We start from the raw sequence: 21175 nt of genomic DNA, 5'->3' as shown, positions 1-21175 counted from the left end.
AATTGTGTCATTAACTGCAGTTAACAAGTGGCAAGAAAAGTCCTTACATAAAGCAAAATTCACTTAACAAATGTCTTGCTTAGCAACAGTAATTTTGGCCTCAATTGTGGTCGTAAATTGAGGGCTAACTATTCCTGAAAACAAATAGATATTCAGTAAGACAACTTGAAAAGTAGTTAAATCTTTCAGGCATTTCTGGAATTCCCAATCCCATCCTGTGCCATAGTTTTTGAAAAACAATAGGTATTATTGATTTTATTCCCACCTACATAGGTGGGAAACTTGGGAATCAGTCTCTGCTCTGAAAATGCTTTGGCCTTTTCTGCTTTCCTTAATAGACTCTTAGTGAATACATAATAATCTGAAGATGATCTGAAATATATTTAGAAGGCAAACCTGGGACTCTGACAAATGAACATTGAACTCCCTACTTTATATATTACCAATTAGACAGCCTTTATTTTCATATGACCATGATGCTTCTTTCTGACTTCACTCATCTATTTAGAGAAAGGCTTCATTGAATTCTTGCATCTCTTTCCCTCTATGAACTCTTAACACAGTTGCCAAAATAACCCTCTTACTAAGTGACAGCTTTAAAAACCAGGCAACAGCTGAGTGCAACTCAGAAGCACAGCACAAGCAGACTGGAGTATCTTTCTTAGGAAACAAGGCATTTTTTGTATATTACTGGACTCTCAGAATTTAATTTTTTATATATAATTTTAATATGAATATTCAATCTTGTGCCAGGTGTGGCTATGGGGTCTATCCTGCTGAGAAGATTAATTGTATCGATCAGGTTAGTAGTTAATTACTATTTGCCATTATTATAAATGTTCTATTGTCTATCTTGAAGAAATGACTTCAGCAAAATTTTGTTCAAATAAATAAAATATACTTATCCTAAAGTATATTAATCAATATAACTATTGGATGGCCAAGTTAGAATTGAACAGTTGCTAAATTGCACTGCTTTGTTTTTTTAAAAAAGATTCTAAAGGAGAAATGGATTTACAACGTACCTCATGTGTGTTTGATTGTTAGACTGTCTGGAAAAATTAGTTATAAAATTTTAAACTAGATTTAGAAAATGCAAAACAAATAACTTTCACCCCATTTCTATCTGCTTTTCTAGACCTGGCATAAAGCCTGTTTTCATTGTGAGGTTTGCAAGATGATGCTAACGGTAAATAATTTTGTTAGCCACCAGAAAAGGCCATATTGTCAAGTGTAAGTATTGTCAAGTGTCAATTTTGTTTTATAATATTTTATAAATTCTGATACTATTGAAAATTTTCTCAGATGATTTTCAGCTATTACTAGTTTATTCAGACAATAAAATGCATCTGCATTGTGGGATAAACAAAACATGTTCATAGCATTTAAAATAATAAATACAGTATAGTATGCATTAAAACTAAGTTCTGTTTAAAAGTACAGTTGAAGATATGATAATTTAAAAGACTAAGATAGAAAGTGAAATGCCTGATTAAATTCAGGGGATACTCACTAACTGTTTACTTAGTACCAGGCTGTTTTGGTTTCTCCTACTTTCTAATCTCCAGATGTGTTGAGTTACAACTCACAGATTTACCAACCAGCCTGCTCAAAAGATAATGCCAAGAGTTTTAGTTCAGCAGAATTATAACTGGTTATTAGATTACAGACCAAAATAGATGTACTCTAAAAGACTCAGTTTATATAAAGCACACAACTTGAAACCCAACTTGTGTGCCTCTATCTGAAGTTTCAGAGCAGAATGGGACAACTCGCTATGGCAAATTCACAATGGTCAACTCGCCACGACCAATTCACCATGGCCAAATCAACCCAGCCAATTCGCCGTGTGAGAACTCAATAAGGCCAATTCACCATGGGATAACTTGTTGGTTGTCGTAGACCCTTTTACCTGAAAGTCATTTCTAATAAAAGAGAAAAATAATTCCATGCATATCTGGAAGATAATTATATCACCTATGCCTAGTTTAGTTTAAATCTAAATACGATTGAAATAAACTCAAAATTAGATTTCTTTTTCTCTTTGAATTTACCCATTTTGTTTTGCAGTCCTATTTGAAGACTCACTGGACCATGTATCTTAGCCCAGAAAAAATATGTTCCCTTAATTTAGAGCAGTTATTAGCAACATATGACTTTTCAGATTTTAATTTCCTATTCCATCAAAGGAAAAAAGTTAATATTTTTACCGTAGTTCTATGGTCTCATTATAAATCACCTCCAATTCTATGGGATTATTTAATTTGGAAGCATTAGAATGATTCTAAATAACTAAATAGGGGGTGGACCATCTTTGTGTTAGTAGGCCTGATTTGAGACTCATATTCTCTATCCCTGTTGTAGCTACTAATACCTTCTCTGGGAATATAATTGCCTAGAGTTACTTGCCGTTGAGTGCAATTAATGAGAATAATGCTTGAAAATGATGCAATATTGTGCACATCCTTTTATATTTTTTCTAAATTCAAGCTCAGTGGTAAATATTTTTGAAAGTTCACATGCATAACTTTCATGTTTAGTCATGGATGCCTATAATGCAGTGATAACTAACCTTTTCAGCACTCAGTGCCCAAACCGGAATGTGTCTGCGTGCACGTGCCAGAAACCCAAAGGTCAGCTGGCTGGTGCGCATGCGCACGCCGGAAACCAGAGGAGCAGCTGGTGATGGCATACGTGCCCACAGAGCTCTGTATGCGACCTCTGGCACCTCAGGTTTGCCATCGCGGCTATAATGTGTCACATTATTATTGTTTTTGTTAGTATTTTTCACTCTAAGAAATCAGCAGTTGCAGTGAATATTTTCTGTTCCCTTTTTTATAAGTTCCTCAGAACTGGCACAATTCTGTTTTCCTGACTTTACTTTCTTATTGGCCCATATGATCAGTCTTGCAACTGAAGGACTCTCAGAGGGAGATATTTCATTAGTTTTAATTTGGGAAAAGACCAAATGGGATAAGAAAATAAATGAGCTTAGATAAGTTAGGCAAAGTCCTAAAACCCTCTGCACATTAGGCACCATCGAGACGAATTGAATTAGAAAGCAGAGATTTGAGGACTTAGCCTTGATAATATACTCTTAATACAGACATTAGAAAACTACTAGAAATATGTTATCATAGCTAGGTCCTTGAATGTCACAAAAAACAAGACAAACTCTCTGATTTAAGAGAGAGAAAAAGGAAAAGAATCCCCAATTAAAATCCTATGTCTCTTTCTCTTTTCTTTACATTGCAATAGAAATAAGCTACTTATTTCTCAGTAGGCCAAATAATTGACACCTGAGAATAGTTATTGTAATAACTCAGCCTGATCTCAGGTCCTTGGCTTCTGACCTCAACCTTAGCCACAGTGCAACAGTGCCATCATGAGAGGACATTTTCCTTGTTGTATGATGACACACAGAGAAAGGATATCGGCAAAGTCAGGATATAAAAATAATTCCCTGGCCTACAATCAATGGCATTCTCGCAAATTAGAATACCATTTAGTAGTGACTCAGAAGAGATGCAATACAGGATAGAGACTAGTAGCAGACCTAGCACATTTTTGTGTTATTTTGATTTTATAATGACTAAAGGATGTCTGGATGATACTTTAACTCAGTAGTGAGAAAGGCCCAATATCTTTATCCAATTTCCTTTATGCTTCAATAAAAGGTAAAAAAGAAGTTTATTCTGCTAGTTGTTGCCCACTATAGGGGGCAATGCTCGTCTCTGTTTCAAGGCCATTGATCCAGTGCTGTCTGAAGACATTTCTTTGGTCATATGGCCAGCATGACGTCATGGAGTGCTGTTATGTACCACTTCAGTGGGAAGGTAACAGCGCTCCTTTATGCTTCAGGACCCACCACGTACTTAAAAAGTTAAATATTCAGTGCCTGAAACATAATCATTACATTTTTTACATTTATAATTATATATAACAAGGTATAAATTATTGCCAAAGTTAAATGATAAACAACAAACCCTTGCCAGTTTTTCAAGTTGGAATTTGTTCAGTGATCAAATAAATGTCATGTGATAATATGAGTATCTCTATTTATAAGACTGCTATTCTTTTACTGATAATAATTCTCTAAAATTGTGCCTGCTTTCTTTCATAGACATAACCCCAGAAACAATGCATTCACAAGTATTTTTGAGACACCAATAAATATGAATGTGAAAAAGCAATCTGCAGCAATAAGTGAGGTAAGATGTGCTTTGTATCACATTGTAATGCTAGATTTTTTTTAGGTTACTATAGAAATAACAATTTCACTCCTTCCACTAAAATCTATATTTGTTCTATTTCTCCAAGTTAATAGCTAGCTTAAAAAATGAATTATTATTTTTCTGTTGAATTTGACATTAACCCTGAGATATTCTATTTTAAGCAGAAATATAAAGTCAAATGAATTTTTCATAGTTGCAATGGAGAAACCTGGTAAAACTTTATGGAGGTTGCTAGATACCATTCCTCTATTCAACGAAAAAAAAGTGCTTTGAAATATGTCCAAATACTTTTAATAAATATTACTGTGCTACGGGTTACAGCTTTCCTAAATTTCTGGCTTTGGTTCTTTTTGTACTGCCTATGAGTTTTCACTATTGAAACAGGAAATATCTCCTACAATCAAATATATTATATAAATTCTTCCAGTTCATTGGACTTATTCTTGAGTAAGTTTGCAGGTATAATATGTATGATATGAATATGTATTTGATGTTTCTATTTTATTTAAAGTATGATGATCATTGTTGTTACAGCTTTATGACCCTCATTCTATATGGCTTTCTTAGATAATTTCTTGAAATTTCTTATATATATTGAAAAAAAATCAAAATTATATTTCTGAATTATCCCTTCATAAAACCTACAAGAACAATAATTATATTTCTTTTAAACTGAGCATGAGATATCTGGTCAGGGAGCATGAGAATGAGTCAGGGATCAAAAGCAGTATCTATTTCCGTTTGAAGGTCATGATAGGAGATCTTGTTACTTCCAGTAAATTGAGTGCTAGAGAAACCAGAGATTACTTTTCCTTTCCTTTTGCCATATAGAAGACATACTACTCTATATAGCCAAAAAATTAAGCTTCAGAGAAAATTCAAAGGGAGTTTATAAGAGCTGTTTCTCACAATTTCATTTTTTAAATGAAAGATTTATTTTAGTAAGCATCCAGCTTATTCAGTTTGGAAGGATTCTGACATAGATACTATCAAAAGTTGCTGAGAAGTCCAAAAGAAATAACACATTTTTTTGCCTCAAGAAAGCTAGAAGGCTAATTAAAGAAGATAAAATTACTTTCATGTTTTTACTTATTTGTTTGTTTGTTTGTTTCTTTGTCAAGCATATACAAGATTATAGATAAAAGTATAAACATGATTGTGAATACATGAGATGCAGGGGTGGGTTCTAAATTTTTTTACTACCGGTTCTGTGGGCATGGCTTATTTTGTGGGCGTGGGTTGGAGGTCATGTGACTGGGTGGGCGTGGCTAGCTGGTCATGTGACTGGGTGGCCATGGCTATGTGTATAGGGACTACTCAGAGGGCTGGAAAAAGTCATTTCTGACAGGTCCTCGCACTTTTGACTGGTCCTCACACTTATGACCATCCTCACATTTATGCCTGTGCAGCATTCTTAACAACCATGTCACTCATTTCACAACTGCTTCTCTTCACCATGGTGATAAGATAGGGCAAAAAACGTAAAATGTGAGGGTAGTCGTAAGTTCGACGACTGGTCAAAAGTGCGAAGACCAGTCAAAAATAGCTTTTTCAGCCCTCTGAGTAGTCCATATGCACAAAAGGATACAGCAATAGAGAGGGATGAAGGAAGGAGAAGAGAGATGGAAGAAGGAAGGAGAGAGAGGGAAGGAAGAGAAGGGAGGAAGGAAGGGAAATTAGAATAAGAGTGAGGGTAAGGGAGGGAGGAAGAGAGGAGGAGAAGGAGAAAGGAAGAGGAAGTAGGAGAAGAAGAGGGGGGGAAGAGAAAGTAAGAAGGAAAGAAAAGAGCGAGGTGGTAAGTTTGAGGAGAAAGATTGCTGTACAGTAAAAAAGATGAAATGGAAGAAAGGCAATCCCAAACAAATATAAAGATATTAAGATAAAGAATGAATTGTTAAACTTTAAAGAATAAAAGAACAAATATGAATAAATAGCAATAATTAAAAACACACATACAAACATACAATGCATTTACTTTGAAGAGAGTATTTGGCCGGTTCACAAATTTAAACAGTGTTTAGTCATTTCAATTAAATTTACAATTTATATATTTCCTTTTTGCCATATTTATTCCTAATCTATTTTTTTTTTAAAAAAACCAATATTCATCCTCATCTCTAATTTTAATCAAATTCAATTTTTCCCTTCTATTCTATGTTATACCCCTTCGCATTGTCATCTATTTTTATATCCATCCTCACATTGGTTAATTATGTAATATTACAGTTGTTTAATACAAATTCAACATTTTAATATAAATCAATTAGTTATATAACTATCTTTTTTTGTATATTAATCCATTTGAACATGAATATTCCAATTATTTCCATGCAATCATTACAAATCAATTAATTTTATTTACCAATAATAATAAACCAAATAATTTCCCCCATATATTCCTCCAAACCACAACTTAACCATTTCTGCTTTCAACACAATATACAATTAATAGTATCTCAATTATTACAATTCCCTAGTTAAATAGAGCTTTTTTTCTTTTGAGTTTTAAAATCTTGAACTCTCCTCTTTTGCCCTAAATTTCCCATTGTTTGCACCTACCTTTTTTGGTGAGGAAAAAGAAAAAGAAATCTCTCTCTGCCTCATTTTGTCACGTTGCAGCAAAGAACCTGCTTTACTTTCAGTTTTGTTTTTTCAGCATAACTAGGGGAAAAAAAGTCTGCTCCAGCACTCTTTGCAGCTAGCAACAGAGCCCTGTGCAAAACAGCTGAGAGCAAATCAGCTGAGAGTCGGGAGACCGATCTAATCAACTTGTGCTAATTAACCTATGCTGAAGCTGAAAGGGGCTGGTTTTTCTATTTTTGCAGGCACCGGTCTACTCATTTGTTTTCTTTTAACACTGATCAGCTGTAGGGTGGCTCTTTGAAGGCCCGCGGCAAGAGTTTAAACAGTTTTTTTACCCTCTAGCCATCAGCTGGGACTCAGGAGGCAGCATAGATTGGGAGTGGGCGGGGGAAGCCATTCTTATTACCGGTTCTTATTACCAGTTCTCCGAACTATTAAATTTTTTTACTACCGGTTCTTGTGAACCGGTGCGAACCGGGAGCAACCCACCACTGATGAGATGATTACGAATGAAAGGGGACATTAGGACAGGCATGGTAGACACGTTGGTGCACTTATGCACGTCCCTTACAGACCTCTTAGGAATGGGGTGAGGTCAACAGTAGACAATCTAAGGTTAAAGTTTTGGGGGTTTGGGGAAGAAACCACGTGTCAAATGCTAGAGTTGATAGACAGCTACGCATTCCAACATTTTAACTAAGGAAAAGATTTTGCAGTCTATAGTTATCTACTACTTGAGAATACAGAATAATGTTTTCCAAGGTAAGCCTGAAAACAACTTATTTCAAAGTGCAAAATTAGTGATCTTGAGAACTTAACTATCTCTTCCTTTCTTATAAGTCTGAACACACAAAGGTAGGCAAGGATTGAATGCAATGGTGGTTGTCAAGACTTGTTGTAGACTCTTGTCCACTTTCTTGGAATTCACATGCAAAATGTCAGAAATGGTGTAGGGCCGTGATGGTGAACCTATGGCATGTGTGCCACAGGTGGCACACAGTGCCTTCTCTGTTGGCATGTGAGCTGTCAGCCAGTTTAGCTCCACTGCGCATGCACATGCGCCTCCCACTGGCCAGCTGGTTGTCGGGTCTCTGCCGCGCATGCATGGGGGACAGGACCTGTGTGGGGGACATGTGTGCATGCGCGGGGCAATGAGGCATATGCGGGGGGCCGTGCTCAAATGTGCAGGGGCATGGGGCATGTGGGGGGGCTGTGCGTGCACTAAGATAATTTATAGTTGCTTTATAGCTATTTAATACAATGCCTTTTTTATTCATTACAATTGAATCTGTATGTTTATGCAGCTTAAATATAGAGAAGAGGGTGACAAATTCAAGTCTGTTTTTCATTGGGATGTAAAATCTAGAGACATGGAAGCCACGCAGAAAATGCAACAAGTAAGTCAGGTAAAAAGCTGTTAAGTCATCAAGACTTAATATACTAATCTTCAGCTCTTTACAGTTTTCTTGTGCTGTTTGATTGATTGGGTCACCAGATAGTTAGACCAGAAACCTGGCTGTTCAGGTTTCCCAATGGCACATCCTTTGTTACTATAATTGAGTTTCTAGCATGCCATTGATTGACATTTTTTCATATTTTCCAGCATTATGGACTTCTCAAGAGACCTGGGTCTTTGCATAATGTTTCCAAAATATGATAAGCTGAGCTTGGTTATTTGTGCCTCGAGTAAGAATCTGCCCTGCTGTTTTTTGAGTGTTATCCAAAGAGTCCATTGTCTGGCACTATATTGTCACTTTAACCACAAGACCAATGTGGTTTTCTTGATATGAAACTGAGTGGTTTATCATGTGCCAGTATGGATGTTACCTTTGCTGTTATCACTGATCATTTTTTTTCAGTATGGTCTTCTATTAATGCTATCTGATATAGATAGCACCTTGCTTTCATTGGCGAGCTAAAATTACTTTCTAATCTTGGGTGACTCTCCTGTGTGCATATACAATACTTTGCAACCCTTCCTCCCTTTCTCTTGCCTATCATGATATGGAGTAACAAGACTTGCAGACTAGGGACTGCCATTTAACAACATGTAGTCTGTATATTTTTTCATAGTATGCATGCATATTAAAAAACATTTAATTCACTTTTATTATGTTTTAATTTAATTTAATTTATTAATTTATTTTAATTTGGCGCTCAGCATGAGTTTGTAACAGTTCTTACTTGTACCATTGATATGCTGTAACTTTTTACTTGCAGATAACTCCACTGAGACTTATTTGTGGAGTACACAATATCACCAACAGCCAGCCACCTTTTTGCTAAGGTGTTTATGTGAAATTAGACCATGTGGTTAATTTATATTTGATTCTGCAAATGCATAACAGAGATATTTGAGCAAACTATGCTCTAGTTATGGCAAATATCTCTTTAAAGAAAAAAAATTGGTAACTGAATTTTTAAAGTGAGACACCATAGTTAGATTCATGAATATTAAAAACAAAATATGAAACTGCCTTGCAATTACATAATGTTGTAATTCTGGCAGATGTACTGGACAGAGGAGATTAGGATGTTACTTTATTGATTTCTAGTCTATATCCAGCTTGCTGAAATGTCCTGGAACTGAAATAAGAAACAGTTACTGGTATATGTAATTCACTCCTCATATTCAGTGTGAACAAACAGAGTAAAAGGGGAAATGACATTTTCAGTTACTATGCAAAGGCAATAAGATCAGTGTAAAATAGATATAAAATCAGGGATGAAATGCTACCGGTTTGCTTTGGTTTTGGCGAACTGATAGTGATAAAAACTACCGGTTCGGGGGAACCATAAAAGCTACCGGTCCAGTCAAACCGGTAGTTAAAAAAAGCTATGATCCAATGATCAGCTGTGCCGCGTGGTTTAGCTTTGCTAGAAAGCAGGATTTCCTGCTTTCTAGTGAAGCTAAACCGTGCAGCACAGCTGATCCTTCCTTTCGCTGTTCTACTTACCTTCCCAAGCCTCCTTTTGGTGCGTGTTGTGCATGTGCATGCAGTGTGTGTTTGGTGTGGATGTGCACACGCAGTGCACATTTGGTGCGCATGCGCACACACAGCGTGCACTTGGCACGCAGCATGCATGTGCAGCCAGCGAACTGGTAGCAAACCGGTTCAGATTCCGCCACTGTGTAAAATACATAAAATAGATATGTGCACATCCAGTCTTCTATTTATAAATACTACTTAGAAAACTAACTCATTTTTGGAAACCCAATAAAAATGGATGTAATCTTTGTATTAATTTCTTACTATACATCTATTCTTTTTAGAAAACCTACCATGATGTATGTAACAAAAGCAAATCCTGGTATAGAGAAACTATCCCACAGTTGGAAATGATCAAGATAGCACAAATGCAGAAAAGTCTTAGTGATGTAAGTAAATCACTACTTTATGACATTGATCTGTAAAACAAATATTATTTCTCATGATGGCTTAGTTCCTCTGCTAACTGACTTAAGGAAACATGTGGAAATAAAATGCTGTCCTTATTCTTCCTGTCACATAGAGCCTTCACAGACTATGTTCACTTTTTTTAAAAAATATTGGAAATTATCTATACATTGCCAACAATGTATGAAGGGGATTTGGAACTGATAGAAAAAGAAATATTTGAAACTCTGTATGTGTGTTTTTGAGAAATAATTTCATGGCCAAGTGTAAATGCATACATATCTGTTTTGTCTAGCTGAAGAATAACCAGGAATATGAGCAGCAAAACAGAAAAGGAAGCTTTCCGTATTCTATGACTCCATCGTATCAGATTGCCAAGAAGGCCACGGAGCTATCCAGTGATGTGAGTTTCTGGGAATGTATTTGGGGACAGAGCAATGAGATTTTATTTATTTATTTATCAAATTTAGGCCATAGATTATGCTAGGATGATAGCTGTCGGGAATTCTTTAAGGATTAAAGCCAATGCTTATAAAATTGTTTGTGAGTATGACTTTTTGGTCACCTATGTGTCTATGCCAGTGGTATCAAACTCAATTTCATTGAGGGCCACATCAGGGTTGTGATTGACCTTGGTGGGCAGGGGTGTGGGCAGCTCGACATCACTTATGTGATGCCAGGGGGCGGCTTTGGTGGCCTGAGCGCTCTGCCAGCCAAAACAGGCTCACCAGTTCTGTTTCGGCTGCGACGGTCTTCTGCAACTGTCTGCCAGTGAAGATGGAGCTCGGAGGAGGGTTGTACACAGCCCTCCCAAGGTCCATTTTTGCTGGCAGAAGCACTGTGAGCCAGTCCTTCACTGTTTCCAGGGTGACCCTGTGGGCCAGATCTAAGCACACTGCAGGATGGATCCGGCCCCCAAGCCTTGAGTTTGACACCCTGGTCTATGCAGTGTCTGACTGTTATATGCTGCCAAGAGTCACTTCTCATGACATGGGTGACTATATAAGTTTTACTAATAAATAAACAAAACAAACATTTTGATTAATAAATGCATTTATTTTGGATATGAACAAAAAACAAAACGTTTTAACAACTGAGGATCAAAGTATTTAAAATTACCATTGTTTAAGAACTGGGTAATATTACAAATAGTTATTTCCATCCCATAAACTTTTCAGAATTTCCATAGAGTTTTGAAGGATTTTTTCCTCTTAATATTATCAGGCTTTTGCTATACAGTATATTTATATTTATGTATCCATTGTCATGTCTGTATTTTAAAATGAACATCACTGGCAATTAATTGGCCTGTAGAGAATAAAATCAGCATAATGGTTTGACAAATAAGGCCAGAGAATGTAAGTTCAACATCCTTTCATCAAAACAAGATGCCACTTCATATTCACCTGTCTTATGAAATAATATCACCTAGAAATCTGTGTAGCTCCCACCTTACTTGTCATTAAATATTGTTTGAAACCCTTGAGGCTTTTCCCTTGGGCCTTGGTTGACAGGCCTTAAGAGTTGCTAAGGATATGGAAGAATGGTTTTGGTCCCCTAACACTTGCTATTTTATGGACTTTTTTGGTCATATAATACTGTTGTTTTAAAATTCTGTTTAGCTACCAAGAATCTTCTGGATATGAATCTTCTGGGATAACTTAGAAAATAAATAAATTAATTGATATTGATTCCAACTAAAGTAATAATACTGAGAGGCTTAATTAAATTTTTGTAAAAAGCAGAAATTTCGGTGCTATTTTAAAATCCTGATTACGTTATTTTCATAGGAAAACAGATCACATTTGTTGTGGTCCAGTATTTTACACACATGCACATTTGTTGATTGCAACATTAAGCACAGATACTGAGAGTGAATTACATACTTACATATATCCCAATACTTGCCTGGAATATAGTAAGGCAAAGGTAAAGGTTCCCCTCGCACATATGTGCTAGACATTCCTGACTCTAGGGGGTTCATCTCCATTACAAAGCCGAAGAGCCAGTGCTGTTTGAAGACATCTCTCTGGTCATGTGGCATGACTAAACGCCAAAGGCACTATATGCTGTTGGCATATAGTAGAGTCTTATAATAATAGAAAACCCAAAGAGAAACTGAATTTTGTTTCTGATTTAGATTGTTCTGATTCTGAACAATTATAAAGGTGAAAGTATTCCAAATTATATCCATGTATCTTAATATATACTTGTAATGTATATAGAGAAAATATTACAGGCTGGCCTTATAAAGATATGTGTTCAGGATTCTGTATATTAATTTAAAATAATATTATAGTACTACTATCAATAATTTTTCTTTCAAATTATAAATTGATATTACATTAAGTAGTCATCTTAATCACTTTTATTTTACCTTAAATATCACTCAAGTGTTGTTTGTAGATTTCAGATTTGTCTAGAACTTTTTTCATGTATGTCTAAACAGCTAACAAACTCAACTTTAACAGTTGAGAATAACTCATTAAAATATTGTGTCAAGATAAAGGAATCAGACAATAACTTTAATCTGTATCAATTTAAAGATTTACCATGAGAAAGTATAATTAGTTCTGATTTATTTCAGTTTATTTAGCAAAAAGACAGGATTCCAAGTTCATGTATTAATAAAATAAGAATAGGTGTAGACATCTCTGTTACATAAATAAAACAAAAATCAGTGCTTTTAATCTTTTTTATTAGTCCATGAATACCACTAGTGTATAATAAAACCTTATACTCAGCTCTCCATGGTAATTTTCAGAATTTTCAGTTATGCAGGTAAGAGGTTCTAAAAAAAGAAAAAAGAAAAAAGAAGAGAGGGCATATACTTTGACCTAAGTCAAACCTAAATCAAAATATAAGCAGACCGTATAGGTATAGAAATTGAATAAATCATTTCAGTCCAAAATATAAAACTTTGCAGAAACTGAAACCAAATGAAAACCCACTAGATATTCCTGCCCTTCTCTGTTTAGAAATACGATTTTTTTTCTTTATTTATTTTTAAGAAAAGTTGTCTTTTTTCCATCCCTAGGTGGAATACAAACAGGGACATAAAGAACATGTTTCCAAATTCAGCAGTGTTATGGATACTCCAGAAATACTTCATGAAACAGCTGGGGGCCAGTTCATGAGTGAAGTAAGTATAAAGAAAAATTATATGCATGGGTCGTCTTACTATTTCTTACTTACTTATCTTTCTATACTAGATTGATATATCATGTAAAATAATTGACTTATTTAATTTTGCCTCAGTCAATATGTATGTATTGTATTATATGTATTGTTTTGTATATTGACCTAGGCCATGATTTATATGAATTGGGTTTATAGCTCTATTGCTATAGCTTTACACATTTCTTGACTTTTTTTCAGTTTAAATACCCAGAAGAGTATGAACAACAAAGAGGCAAAGGAAGCTTCCCTGCTATGATAACACCAGCTTATCAGATTGCTAAAAGAGCCAATGAACTTGCTAGCGATGTAAGTTCTACAAGTCACAAATAGAACACATTCTGTCTATAGATAACATATGCTCTGTAAATTATGCTAAATCAAAGCTACATCTGTACCATATTTTTTTAAAAAAATAAGATATTTTCTGGGAAAAATTACAAATATTATCCTAGTTTTGAAAAAGACAGTTTAATAGATCAATGGTTGTTCCTTACTATGGAACATTTATGCTAAAAAAATGAATTTTAGGATACAAGAAAAGGACAAATTAATTTCAGAATGGTGGAAAGATGGCACTCCCAGATATAGGAATTAGGTGTAAATGTTTATATTTAGTCATGTAAGGAATCGCCTCATCAATCTTTTGGCTGATGTGAGAACAATGGTCATTGGCTATTCGGTTTTTAAATATGATTTTTTGGAAAGCTTTGGGAAAAGGAGATAATCACCAATACACACTAATATAAATTAAGGAAGAAAAAAACGAAAAACAAAAAGAAAGCAAAAAGTGCAAGAAAAGAAAACAATTAAAAAATAGGGAAGAAAGAAAAAAGTTACAGATGTGGTTTCCAATATTCTTCACTTCATTTATAAGGACAATTATAATTTAAGCTTTCTCTCTTAAGTCGTATCTTCTTCTTTCTATAATATATCCTGTTTAATCATCAAAGCCATGAATACCAAGTTCATTTTTTTTTTATTTTTACACAAAACACTCTCAAGAGGTTTCCAGTTACCAATAAATGTAGGTAATGTCTTCTCTATTTTTCTTCCACTTTTTTCTTTTTTTGTTTATTTACTTATTTTATGCTCTGCACATTTATATAGAAAGTAGTCAATCAGTCTTAGTCCTAAAAGAATGTCAGAATAAATTCATTTCTTTTATTATCATTTCTTTCAGGTTAAGTATCACCAAAGATATGAAAAAGAAATTAAGGGAAAAGCAAGTCATTCTGTTGGCACGTTAAGAGAAAATGTAGATCAATTTAATCAGGTAACAATCAAATGAATTCACAGGTATTTTAGTGTGCTTCTAAAATAATGGTTTCAGTCTACATATTATGAGTAGTGGTTCTTCTTGTAGTTTAGGACTTTTGATTCCCTTGCATTAGTGCCCCACATGCTACTTCTTGAAATGGTGAATTTTAGAATAAAATGAAATGGGGATATGGAGGTTCAGCTAGATGCAAAGATTGTATGTCAGCTGTTTGTAAGAATTTATTAGATAGTAGAATTTTTTATTTTCTTTCATTGATATGGCAAGATAAGAGAAAGGTTTCTCCATACCCTTAGCAAGGAAATGATTAATATGGTCCACTATATTTATTAATTTATTAAATTCATATACTGTATTTTCTGCATCCCATGGTTGTGTGGATTTCTTAGAATAGTATACATGATCTATTGCAGTGCTTGGTTTTAGGTAAGCAATGTCATGCAAAGATAAGAAAAAAGAATAAGTAAAGGAAAAAAAATTAAAGGCAGATAAAGAAAAAATATAACTAAATTTACTTCACAATAACACCATTGTATACCACACTTTCATTTTGTTTCCACTACAATTATATCAATTCATACATTGCCTTTAGTGTGATCTACAAATAAATGAATGGATTAAAAAGATGATGCCTTCAATATGGGTTATAATTTCATATGTTCCTGTTAGGAATTTAAAAATATATTGGTAAAATGTTGTTTTCAACCTCTTTCACTATCGACTCTCTTACATTGTCCATTTGATGTTGCAGTATATGGAAGTGGTACTGCTTACAAAGGCTAACATTAAAATGAGATATAAAAATTAATAAGTAATTGATCACTGCTGAATATTCTTCAGGATTATATGCAAGAATACGAAGAGCATAGAGGAAAAGGCAGTTTCCCTGCTATGATCACACCAGCATATCTAAATGCTAAGAAGGCAAATGAATTGGCTAGTGATGTAAGTATGAAATTGGATGTCTCAGCTAACATGGGTCAGATCCAAAATGCTTGCTATAGTTTATCTGGTATCATATTATTTGAGCAACTAAAGTCTTTTTAGGATATTAGCTGTTTTTTGTGAACTACTAAATGACCCTTTGTTTGAATTCTGATTGAGTATGCTCTAAATACATGTTTTCAGAACTAGAAGCAATATTTTAGTTAGAAATATTTTATTACTATTAAAAGAAGAAATACTCATCTTCTATATTTATCTTTAAATAAACTTTAAATAAACTGTATTCTAGTACACATCTTGGGGAAGGTCTATCTATGTGGTTGCTAAGAAGCAACCATAACTCATGGCATATAATTAGCTACAGTATTCTAGCACTCTACCAAGCTCTACATGTTTTTAAGTCTGTAGTAATACCTACAGTTAGCAATAAAGGATCTGAACAGGTGGTTCATGAACTATTTAGCATATGCATATGTCTTGTTTTCTAGTTGTACATAATCAAAAACAAATTGACATAGTTTATTTACTTTTCCTATGTATGCAGTTAATGAAAATTATTATTGTATATTTTGCATAAAGAACTAACACAGTATTTAATATTATATAAACTAGTATTTCAAAACAATCCTGTGAAGTATGTGGAAGCTGAATCCAATTTTTTTTTACCTCAAGCTTATTATAATGTTTTGCTTTCATATTTTGCAACTGGATAGAACAAATTATTTTTATACTGAAAGACATTTGCTCAAATATGTTTCCAAAGTGTCTTTGATTTATTGGATGCAGATATGGTTTCTGTATAAAGTTTATCTCAGGAATGAGAACAAAAGAGTTCTGGAGTTTTATGACATTTTTTCCCAATGTATTGTTGCTTACAAATATGCAAACAGTGCTTATATAGGATGTAATAAGATTCATAAAACAACAAAATTGCAAGCACATTAATGTAGCATGATATGCAGTCTCAAATATTGTGATGGACATTGAAGGAAAATTTTAAGAAAAGAACACCAAATTATTTTCCTTCTGAAAATAATGTATCTTGAAACTGTTGTTTGATATAGAACCTGCTGCTATTTGCTGAAGCAAGTTGCTAGTGTGGAATGAGTGTGTGTGTGTGTGTACATACACCCATACCCACGCCCACAATTTAGTTGACACTACTATGAAGCAGCTATTGTTAGTTTGAAAAATAGAAAAAGTAAATCACAAATATTCTATTCAAAAGCAGGTTAACAGAATGTCCAGTTCAACTGTACCTGACCTGTACCTGTACCTATTGAACCAATAGCACCATGGCGTAAATTATAGGTTCACTAAAATGATTGTCTCACCAATTGGCAATAGCTAAGTAAATGAAAAATATGGTTTGCCTGTAGCTGTTACACCACATTTCTTTTTCAGATTAAATACAAGAAGGATTTTTCCCAAATGAAAGGAGCAGCCCATTACCACTGTCTTTCAGCCCAAGAAAATCTAGTTCTGAAGCAAGCCCAGGATGTTAACAAGCTGTACAGTGAGGTAAAATCATATACCTTGATTAACAATAAATGTAGAGGCGATTTTTTTAGGTAAATTGTTGTTACTTATTATTTTATTTTTATTATAGTTATTTACATGTAACTTTGTCACACTTACCACAGAGTTACTTTCTACCTCTGAAACACTGATAGCTTATTTCTAAAACTAACACTATTCCATCATCCCTTACTTTTTAATATAAAAAATTTCAGGTTTTTTATTTTAAATCAGTGCAAGAGAAGCTTCACCAGAGCTAATACATTCAGAAAAAAAAAATCTGCATTTGTATGAAAGTGATAGACAATAGGTTTGGTTACTATTGTCAAAGTATAACAGCTGTGCCAATCTCCTGAGGTTGATTCCCCCTTTTCATCTGCAAAATGGTGCTAATATATGGATGATATATGAGCATTTTTCTGTCTGTTTGTCTGTCTGTCAGTCTTATCACCTTACACATATCTTTTTGTTCTTGTTAATTCTAATTTTTAAGGTTGAGTATAAGAAGGATCTGGAGAACAGTAAAGGCCACAGTATTAACTACTGTGAGACTCCTCAATTCAGGAATGTTAACAAGATCTCAAAATACACTAGTGATGTAAGTCTGAATTATTTGTGTGCACTTCTACGAAAGCTTAACTTAGGTACTGTTGAAATCACAGTTTCTATATAAGTGACTTTCAGAAAAAAACAAACAACTTAGATCAAAGAATACAAAAGTCATTGCAAAAGAGATTGTATATAAATTAATCAGTAATCCAATAATTTATGTTAATTTTAATATTAATTATCTTCATCTGTTATGTTTGTTTATAGCCTCAATTATCAAGTAGCCTTGGTGATCAATTTTGAATTTAAATTAAAGAGCAAAATATAGGCCAAACAGATTATAACCCAATAACATTTTGTTATCAGTTTTTAAGTAACAGCGATTGAATTTGGATATTATATGCCTTATGATGAGCAAGGCTCATAATGTCAACATTTTATGTATTTAGAAAAACATGATATCCTATTAAAAATAATCTATATTGAAGTTGTAAATCAGTATGGTTAAATTGGATTCCACTATGGTCTTTTGTTCATAAATAAGTGGACGTTTTCTAACTAGCATAGCACCAAAATAAAATGATAACGCAGAATCATCTTTTGAAATAACAATACAGTCACACCCTATCAGTTCTTATATTGTTTTAAATTCTCTGTTAAGTCTTTGCTTCTTTGTTGCAAGGGAGAAGTAATAATATTTATATGTGAGAGGTGCTTTGTGTTTCTGTTCAGCTCAAATATAAAGAACATTACCAGAACCAGAAAGGCCATTATGAAGGAGTTGGCATGGACCGCCGCACACTGCATGCCATGAAGGTTGGAAATTTGGCAAGCAATGTAAGCTGTTTAAATCAGATTGTATTTAATTATTTTCTATATATCATTTCAAAATGATATCTAGTCTTTGCTTCCTGAAATGAAAGAGAGACACACTTTTAATTATATCTTATGAGCTGCAGGAACAGCAGTATATATTTCAGTACTGTTCAAAGGAAATATTAAAAATTAATTTTGCATAAGGATATATCATGCCAGTAAACATGTATTTTGGATCACTAGAGGAAACAATAGGTTTTTTTTTTCCATTTATGTGACAGGTAGTTCAATTCCTCTTAGAATGTATTTTGTTAATTGACATGTTATGAGTCTTGGGACTAGGCATAAAATAATTGAATTAATAATAAATTAATTTTTAAGGAAGGGCATTCCTTTGTTCCCCATGCTTATAAAAGTTTAGTTCATAAACTGCTGTTTCTGCCACCTCTTATTTTGATACTGCTGCATTTAAGAACAACTGTACTTAATCCAATATTTTTGGTATTGAGTGAGATGGCATTTCTTACTTACATCCCTTGAAGCATGTTATTTACAAATGTACAAGACATTAAAAAACCATGACACACATGGAAGGGAATGTTCCCATAGATCATAGTGGCTATGCATAGCTGAAGAAGATTCAGCATTTAAACTCTGCAAATAATTCCGTTATCTTTGACATAGATGATCCAGATCTTGCTTTATTGGTTAAGTTTAATAGTTTCCATTTTTACTTGTCATATAACTATTTAAAAATGGATAGTTTTAAAAAGGTGGTTGTTTTTGTGCTCCTTGTATTCCAGATAGCCTATAAATCTGACTATGCACATGATGAGTCTAACTACAATTACCCAGTGATCCTGACCCCCTCCTATCAGACAACAAGGAAGCTGGATCCTCTGAAAGATGTAAATAGCTTATTTGCATGACTTATTTTGCATGACTTGCCATCTCCTGTGGGGAAAAGTATAGTTTGTGGCCTTTGTAAAACAGTTGTTTAATTGCAGTGACAGACAGACATTGAAACCCCTAGAAGAGCAGGTTGTTTTCTAGCTGATAGGCTAGGCTCATGAACTGCCAAGGGACTGAGAATAAGAGATACAATCTGCTGTATTTAGATAGACTGGCATCAGTCCTGTTCTCATTGCTTGCAACAAAATGTCATTACTATAATTATCTAGCAAAGGGACTTTTACGCTACCACAGTTGTACTGGTTTTATACCAATATAAGAGATACTGGTTTAATACCAATATAAGAGGTACAGCATCCAGTTTTCTATATCTTGGTTTGTTGGTTTCGTTGCACTTTATGCACCTTTAAAAATGGTTTGAAATGCAGCAGCTTGGATGTTATGTGGCATATGGTACCCAAATCGTAAGATGTGTGGAAATTTTTGCTCTGCTTTCCAGTTATTTAGCAAGATTAGTTAAGAAATTGTTAATCAAAGTCCTAGATTACTCAGGAACTGATCAACCGAGACCCCCCCTTCTCCCCCCCCATTAGGATTATGACTAGTCAATGAAAATCTTCATGAAAAGCCCTTCTAAAGATGCTCCTGCTGTCAGGAACTTGCTTATTTGGCATCCAGAAAAGGGCCTTTTGCCTTGCCACTAAATTTTTTATCCTTCAGAAAACCAGTAAGACATCTCTCTCTTAAGAGGCTTTGATTGCTAACTTTTAATGAACTTTTTTTAAAAATGTTTTTTTACCTTATGCATTTTATTTATTTATTGCTATCCACTGAAGTGCTCAAATTTAGTTGAAAGGGAGAGTGTAAGTCAGAGTAGTTATATTCTGTATATATTCTTCTATAATGAAACTCAGGGAAGAATATCAGTTATTCTTGTTTTTAAGCATAATGGTCACAAACAGAAATTAATGAAATCTAATCTAATCTCCTTCCTGGCTAGTAGATTCAGAGCATTTTAGTTTCTAAAAGTTTGCTAAATCTTGCCTGGAATCTTGGGAATTACATTTTGGAGAAGGAACTGGAAATTTTCTCCTGATTTCTTGCATACTGCAAGGCAACCTAGAACTGCTTTCCTATGCACACAAAATGACTTATGCAAACATATCAGTTAAATAGCTTAGGTGACAAGGATAGCTCAGTTCAGGACATAAATATATATCTATTGTCAGTTATTTTGGATTCATCCTAATTCAAAGATTTCACATTAGCTTTCTAAATACTGTACTTTTCAATTGAAAATGTATATTCCATTTTGGGATTTTGTTGCTAGCTAAAAATGGTATAAAAACAATAGTAAATTGAATAATAAATAGAGTACTAAAAATAGTAATTCCCTATTATGTTTCTAGCAGCAGAAAAAGGTAGCCATTCAATGTCTTATTTTTGTTAAAGTACTTCCAGACAATGCAATGTAGGGAATTGTGTTCCACTGAAGGAGCTGCCTTCTATTGTATCTGATCATTGACCCATCTAACTGAGTTTGTATAGACTTCTGAAACTTTGGAGAGTTACATGAGATTTTGATTCTCAATAACTATAGACTGGCTTTCTGATCTTGGGTTCCTTAATATTTGTATTGAAATTTGTATTACCCTGGTAATATGAAACCATGATTATCAAGAATATGAAACTGTACTTTGAAATCATCTAGAGAACCAGTTTGGGGAAATGTATTTGGTTGAGGCAGTCCAGCATTTTCATAT

The 21175-nt window shown here is 34.1% G+C and overlaps 1 protein-coding gene across 2 annotated transcripts in view; it reads left to right on the top strand.

Moving 5' to 3' along the window:
- Positions 1-623: 623 nt before the first annotated feature.
- The window catches only part of NRAP (nebulin related anchoring protein), a 63134-nt gene continuing 42582 nt past the window's right edge, over positions 624-21175 (top strand). Inside the window, exons 1-14 of one of the 2 annotated variants that reach the window (XM_070946098.1) lie at positions 624-802; positions 1139-1233; positions 4124-4211; positions 8123-8224; positions 10093-10197; positions 10512-10619; positions 13254-13358; positions 13595-13702; positions 14577-14669; positions 15513-15617; positions 17022-17138; positions 17629-17733; positions 18417-18521; positions 19304-19408. In XM_070946098.1, the coding sequence (XP_070802199.1) occupies positions 731-802; positions 1139-1233; positions 4124-4211; positions 8123-8224; positions 10093-10197; positions 10512-10619; positions 13254-13358; positions 13595-13702; positions 14577-14669; positions 15513-15617; positions 17022-17138; positions 17629-17733; positions 18417-18521; positions 19304-19408 (1413 nt within the window). In that variant the 5' untranslated portion in view covers positions 624-730. The remainder of the gene's footprint in view (positions 803-1138; positions 1234-4123; positions 4212-8122; positions 8225-10092; positions 10198-10511; positions 10620-13253; positions 13359-13594; positions 13703-14576; positions 14670-15512; positions 15618-17021; positions 17139-17628; positions 17734-18416; positions 18522-19303; positions 19409-21175) is intronic. The other variant, XM_070946099.1, reaches the window with a different exon arrangement.

Source organism: Pituophis catenifer, unplaced genomic scaffold (genome assembly GCF_029215685.1).
Source record: "Pituophis catenifer annectens isolate HBS135680 unplaced genomic scaffold, rPitCat1.0.hap2 SCAF_6, whole genome shotgun sequence".
Lineage (NCBI taxonomy): Eukaryota > Metazoa > Chordata > Lepidosauria > Squamata > Colubridae > Pituophis > Pituophis catenifer.
Note: the sequence above shows the minus strand (reverse complement) of the source record. Positions and strands in the feature narration are given on the sequence as shown.